Source organism: Clupea harengus, chromosome 1 (assembly GCF_900700415.2).
Source record: "Clupea harengus chromosome 1, Ch_v2.0.2, whole genome shotgun sequence".
In the NCBI taxonomy this organism is placed as follows: domain Eukaryota; kingdom Metazoa; phylum Chordata; class Actinopteri; order Clupeiformes; family Clupeidae; genus Clupea; species Clupea harengus.
In genome coordinates, this window is record NC_045152.1 from 11,536,980 (window position 1) to 11,544,479 (window position 7,500).

A 7,500-nucleotide genomic window follows, 5' to 3' on the forward strand; every position below is an offset into this window, starting at 1 on the left:
AAGCAACACTTTCACTGTAGCTAGCTAGAAAGCACATGTATCATCATAACCAGAAGTCTGTTGGTTTATAGTCTGTCAAATTAGTTCTAGTTATTGGTGTTCGTTGGCATACAAAGTTAGTCTTCTCTTATTAGCCTAGTTAGTACATCTGATTAGAGCTAGCAACAATGAATTGCAGATTAAGGGGTCCCCTATCTCAGTGTTAATTTTGGCAGCTATTTTAGATTTAGTCTTAGTCTTAAGACGAAAATGCATATTAGTTTTAGTCACATTTAGTCATTTTTATCCTTCTTAGTTTTAGTCTAGTTTTCATCGACGAAAACTGATTACATTTTAGTCTAGTTCTAGTCACATTTAAAAGTCCATATTATAGCCACATTAAACTCCTTTCCTTCCCTTCTCAGGCCCAGGGACCCCCTGTGTTTGTGTCTACAACTGCATAATAGTCAAGCTTGCAGTACTTAAATTGTGGATGCAATTAGTCTCTAAGATACAGATCTCTTAGTATATGCCTACAGCTGAATTGCAATTAATTCAATGTAAATAATAATGTTAAGGCAATACTTAATTAACAGAATTATCATTCAAATATGAGAGAATATCAAGTCTAGCTTTTCAAATGATGTGATAGCACATTACAACTACTATGCCTACCTGGCCTTAGAGTTAAATCAACCACATATCCTCAATATGAATTGCTGTGCAATCTGATAACCAACAGATTTAGCTAGACGGATAGTTTTGACAGTTGAAAGTGGTGCCAATGATAATAACAATTGCCCAAATAGACAAGGATGTTTAAACCAATCACATATTCATTTATTTTTTCTTCATTAATGTCATGCGTGGCCTGTCCTATAGTCCATTCTGCAATGAGTTTACTAGCTAGCTATTGATAGCTAGTATAACTTAGCTAGGATATGCTATCTCATAGTTAGCTAAGGTTTAGTTAGCTAAAGTTTGCCAAGGCTAATGGGAGGCTTAAATCGAAAATTACTACTAGCTATCCAAGCTGACACAACCTATACACTCGACTGCCCCTTTGAAGTTAACTTAACGTTGGCTAATATATTCTAATAACTAGTTATCATTGACAGTTACTAGCTAAGTTACCAAACTCCTTTCTTGTCTTAAATTGAGCAGTTGCTGGTGTGAGCTACAGTATGGGAGCTAGCAAAGCCATTTCTAGCTCTGCTTCACAATATTGCTGCCTAGTGTTATAAGTTAATGTAATACATAAATGTTAATAAAGTATCAGACATAAACAGGATACAACACACCAGTAACCAATTGATATTATGTGTTAATATACCGAAAATGTCAGTAAATCGAGGTGGTGCTGCTGTCTGTCCCGTCGAAAACCATTCAAACAGGTTGCCAGCAGTGGGTTTTTTGGGAGCTACTTATACCAAGTAATCACATGTCGGCGAGATCGTCGTAACTCTCTATTTATATGGCTCTGGCCCATTGGTTGGGAATCGTTGCTCTCATTTGCATGAAGTTAAGCGCGTCATCATGCTATGTTCACATCCTGCAGTCGCGACCCCGTCACTTGTTTCCATATGAAATCTATGGTATGCTTCACTACTTCGCGCAGTTGTTCGGTGTATTGACAACAGCCCGTCACTCGCGCACTGTGCTCGTAAATTATTTTTCAAGTTCGCACATACCTATTTTTAGGCGCAAATGCGAGTGAAATACTCGCACTGTAGAGCCCTGCAGTCATAGTAGCAATAGTAACAGTAGCAGTAGTCATAGTAGCAGTAGTCATACATAGTAGCAATAGTAACAGTAGCAGTCGTCATAGTAGCAGTAGTCATAGTAGCAGTAGCAGTAGTCATAGTAGCATAGTTATGTTATGCTATGTTTGTGAAACATTCGCTTATGATACTGATGTTGTGATGTTACGTGTTATGTTATGCTATGCTATATTTGTGAAACATACGCCTTGTGAACTGATATTGTGATACTGTATTATGTAAAGACAATATAGAACGTTTGCCTTCACCACCGCTTATACTGGGCTTAACAAAAATAATTCAACAGCTAAAAAACTGACACACAAAGAAGAAACACACTAAGAAATAGTGTGGCAGGCAAACACACACAGACAGACACACACACAAACACACACACACACACACACACACACACACACACACACACAGAAAAAGAGATTGGAGGGGACACACAACCACTACTCTCACCCACTGTCACTGCCAACTACCTCTTACCATCACTACTCTCACCCACTGCCAACTACCACTTACCATCACTACTCTCACCCACTGCCAACTACCTCTTACCATCACTACTCTCACCCACTGCCAACTACCACTTACCATCACTACTCTCACCCACTGCCAACTACCTCTTACCATCACTCTATTTGACACCCAGCTGTGACCTGTGACTACACTCCCTCTTCCACTTACTGCATCTGCTGCTCAGAGAGCTTGATGTCAGTGGCAACGGTGGTGGGCTCTATGGAGCGCTATTCATCACTGCTACTCTCATAGTGTTTCGCCGACACACTTAAAGCCTGACTATGAAACATGCAGGCAAACACACACACACACACACACACACACACACATAAACACAATCACAAACACACACACACACACACACACACAGAAACAGAAACACACAAGCACACACACACACACAGAAACAGAAACACACAAGCACACACACACACACACACACACACACACACACACACACACACATACACCTAAACACACACACACACGCACACACACACACACACACACACACATAAACACAATCACAAACACGCACACACACACACACACAGAAACAGAAACACACAAGCACACACACACACACAGAAACAGAAACACACAAGCACACACACACACACACACACACACACACACACACACACACACACACACACAAACACACAGAAAGGAATAGAAAAGAGTATCAACCAACAGCCCCAACCTGAACCCTAACCCACAATCCAGTGAAAACTGCTCAGCTATGACTGGTAAAGTTTTCATTGTGCAGTGTGTGTGTGTGTGTGTGTGTGTTGTATGTGCGTGCATGTATGTGTTGTACTTGTGTGTGTGTGTGTGCCAATATCATGGCTCAGAAGCACTCATGAGTAATAAGCAGTGAAAGCAGTGAGCCCAAGCCCCACTGCCTGCAGGGCGAAATCTTTCAGCCATCGATTAGCTGCCAGTCCTCCGTCTCTCCCTCCCCTCCCTCTCTCTCTAACACACTCTCTCCATACCATGCTCTCTCTTTCTCCCCATCTCTCTCTATCCCTCTCAGTCTCTCCATCCCATTCTCTCTCTTTCTATCCCGCTCACTCTCTCAATCCCTTTCTCTCTCCATTTCGCTCTACTTCGCTCCAACCTTCTCTCTCACTCAATTTCTCTCCTCCTCTACATCCTCCTTTCCCTTGTTCAATCTACTCTCTACCTTTCACACTCCCTCTACACTTTTTCCCTCTTGCACTTTTCTCTCTCTCTCCCTCTCCCTCGCTCCCTCCGTCCCTGTGTGCTAGTCTGAGCTTCAGAACCCCAATGGAAACTCAGTCTCTGATCAGGCAGCTTTCTCTGCGCCTCCTCCTCCTCCTCTTCCTCCTCCTCTCTCGGCCCCCACCACAGGCCTGGCCAGTGACACAGAGACACTGTACTAACCCTGACCCAGGAGCACTCCTGGCACATTAAATGCCCCGGGGCAAATTCACATCCATGACCCCCCCCCCCCCCACCCCACCCCCTAGTAGAAATGTAAAAGGTCTATACCAATCATTGCCCATGTCACTGACACCACTAATACCACTGCAATGACCGCTACGGACAGCCAGAATACAAGGGGAGAAAAATAGAAATCATCGATACTGATGAGTAACAACAACTACAGGAGAGGAGGAAAGGAGAGCAGAGGAGCAGAGGAGGAGAGGAGGAGAGAAGAGGAGAGGAGGAAAGGAGGAGATGAGGAAAGGAGAAGAGGAAAGGAAAGGAGAGGAAGAGATGAGAGGAGAGGAGCAGAGAGGAGGAGAGGAGAGGAGGAAAGGAGAGGAGGAGAGGAGTGTAAAGGAGAGGAGGAGAGGAGGAGAGGAGCTGACACTCACCGTGATCTTGGTGGCATTATTGAGCACGCTCACCCACTCCACCAGATCCTGCTGGTCATTGGCCTGCAGGAAAAACTTCCTCATCCCCGCATTGATGACTGCAAAGGAAGGAGAGAATGAAGGAGAAAGAGAGAGAGATGGAAGGAGAGAATGAAGGAGAAAGAGAGAGAGAGATAGAAAGAGAACGAGAGGGTTAACACCCCTTTATTAGACCACTGTGTAACTGTCTTATATGATTACTCCACTAATCACATCCACTAAACACATCCACTAAACACATCCAGTCTACAAGGCTTACAGCATCACATTCAAATGAATGAAGTCTTCAGAGACCTCCCATTTCTCCCCCTTACACTTACACACAAGAAAGAGAGAGAAAGGGATGGAGAGAGAGGGAGGGATAGAGAGAGAGAGAGAGATGAAGAGACAAAGAGAGGGAGAGATGTGGAAGGAGAGGGAGAGAGGTGGAGGGAGAGGGAGAGAGACAAAACAAAGCTGTTTTCTCATATGAACTCTGGACAACATCTGGAGAATCACGTCAAGACATTGTCCAGAGTTGCCCTTTCACACACGTAGGACACAACAGGACATTGTCTGTGTTCCCGCCTATTCCGTCTGGTTTACCTACAACTATGCAAGAGACAGACAAACCCTTGCTGCTGGTCGCTTGTGGTAGCCAGGTTAAGGAAACTAAAAAAGTAGGGGAGACATTAGTTAGCTACAAAGCTAACGAACATGAACAAATACATTTGCGGCTAACGTTAGACGGTGGTGCTATGTATTGAAGTAAAAAAAAAAAAAAAACTGTGACTGCATGTATGTATCATTCAATCCTTTCAGCAACTCATATTGGTAGTCGACGTGACACAGCGCTCTGTATTTGCATGAAATAGACCTCTATCCAACTTCCACCCGCCTAGCTGGCGACGCAACAGTCTCGTGTCTCGTGTCACTGTAAAATGCCAACTCTCACAGGGAGTGAAAGACAGCAGGTGGCTTTGTCTCTCTCCTGTGTGTGGTGTGTGTGTCGCCCGTGTGGCGTCCGTGTGGCGAGAGGTGCCAACACGCCCATGCGCTGGCTTTGAACGCTCCACACAATGACCTGTCACACGCGGGCTCAATGGAACATTACACAGACTTTGGGTTGCAGTGCAAACAGCTCGAGCACTGCTCAAGAAAACAGCTCGAAAATGCACTAATCACAAACACAGTGTTAAATGCACTGATTACAAACACAGTGTTAAATGCACTGGTCACAAACACAGTGTTAAATAATAAATAATACTTTCCTGCTGCTTAACTAGAGGGAAAATGATGACTGTAACTTTTTCTTTTTGAATGTTGAATTAATTTCAATTCAATTCAATTCTGATTCCATAATGTTTCATAATTTCATAGTTGTGTCCTTTCGATTGCATGATTAAATCGAGGGCTTTAACGTCTGTGTCCATGGCTCCTGTTTCCTGAAGAAACCTCACTCTGAGGCTCACTGCCAGCAGATCAACAGCACTTCCTGTTGTGTGTGAGGAGCGCGCTTCCTCTCCCCCTCTCCCTCAGATTCTCTCTCTCATCCTCTCCTCTCATTCTCTCTCCCTCTCATTCTCTCTCTCATCCTCTCCTCTCTACATTGCACCTGGGATGAAACCCTGTCTCTCACGCTCTCTCTTATTCTCTCTCTCTTATTCTCACCCCCTCTTTCTTATTCTCTGTCCCTCGCTCTCTTATTCTCTCATCCCCTCTTTCTACTCTCTCTCTGTCTCTCACACTCTCTTATACCCTCTTATTCTCTCTCCCACCCCCTCTCTTTCTATTCTCTCTGTCTCCCACACTCTCTTACTCTCTCTTACTCTCTCTCACCCCCTCTCTTTCTATTCTCTCTCTCCGTCTCTCACACTCTTATTCTCTCTCATTCTCTTACTCTCTCTCACCCCCTCTTTCTATTCTCTCTGTCTCTCGCTCTTACTCTCTCTCTTACTCTCTCTCACGCCCTCTCTTTCTATTCTCTCTCTCTGTCTCTCACACTCTCTTATTCTCTCTCATTCTCTCTCTCTCACCCCCTCTCTTTCTATTCTCTCTCTGTCTCCCTCACTCTTATTCTCTCTCCCACCCCCTCTCTTTCTATTCTCTCTCTCCGTCTCTCACTCTCTTCTTCTCTCTCATTCTCTTACTCTCTCACCCCCTCTCTTTCTATTCTCTCTCTCTGTCTCTCACACTCTCTTATTCTCTCTCATTCTCTTATTCTCTCTCTCTCATCCCCTCTCTTTTTTATTCTCTCTGTCTCTCGCTCTCTTACTCTCTCACCCCCTCTCTTTCTATTCTCTCTCTGTCTCCCACACTCTCTTATTCTCTCTCATTCTCTTACTCTCCCACCCCCTCTCTTTCTATTCTCTCTCTCTGTCTCTCACACTCTCTTATTCTCTCTCATTCTCTCTCTCTCTCATCCCCTCTCTTTTTTATTCTCTCTGTCTCTCGCTCTCTTCCTCTCTCTCATTCTTTGCTTTCTGCTCTTGCCTCTTTCTCTCCACATTCTCTCATTCACTCTCATCTCCTCCTTCTTGCTCTCTGCTCCGTCTCTCTCTGGCCTCTTTCTTCCTCTTCTTTCATTCTCTCATTCTTATTCTGGCATGGGCTGTGGGGAAGCTGTGTGTGAAGTTGGAGATAATGGGCAAAGTGTGTGTTTTGAGATGATGGGCAAAGTGTGTGTTTTGAGATGATGGGCAAAGTGTGTGTTTTGAAAGTGAGAGAGGAAGGAGCTGAGCTTTTCCTTGTTTCCTTTATTAATGTAATGGTGGGCTGGGGCCTCGTTCATGTCTGAGTCCTCTATCCAGAGGACACTAGTGAGGTCACACTCGTTCATGGGTGAGTCCCATCCCCTCTATCCAGAGGACACTAGTGAGGTCACACTCGTTCATGGGTGAGTCCTATCCCCTCTATCCAGAGGACACTAGTGAGGTCACACTTGTTCATGGGTGAGTCCCATCCCCTCTATCCAGAGGACACTAGTGAGGTCACACTCGTTCATGGGTGAGTCCTATCCCCTCTATCCAGAGGACACTAGTGAGGTCACACTCGTTCATGGGTGAGTCCTATCCCCTCTATCCAGAGGACACTAGTGAGGTCACACTCGTTCATGGGTGAGTCCCATCCCCTCTATCCAGAGGACACTAGTGAGGTCACACTCGTTCATGGGTGAGTCCCATCCCCTCTATCCAGAGGACACTAGTGAGGTCACACTCATTCATGGTTTAGTCCTGTTCCCCCTATCCAGAGGACACTAGTGAGGTCACACTCGTTCATGGGAGAGTCCTCTATCCAGAGGACACTAGTGAGGTCACACTCCCAGTCACAACAGAAAACCTTATCTTCTCTCAGTCAATGTGTGGTGTGGT

General features: G+C 44.9%; 1 protein-coding gene across 4 annotated transcripts in view; it reads right to left on the reverse strand.

Moving 5' to 3' along the window:
- The window catches only part of plekha1b (pleckstrin homology domain containing, family A (phosphoinositide binding specific) member 1b), a 34,278-nt gene that overhangs the window by 10,657 nt on the left and 16,121 nt on the right, over positions 1-7,500 (reverse strand). For all 4 annotated transcript variants that reach the window (XM_012828728.3, XM_031567673.2, XM_012828729.3 and 1 more), the window contains exon 5: positions 4,112-4,209. In XM_012828728.3, coding sequence (XP_012684182.1) covers positions 4,112-4,209 — 98 coding nt within the window. The remainder of the gene's footprint in view (positions 1-4,111; positions 4,210-7,500) is intronic.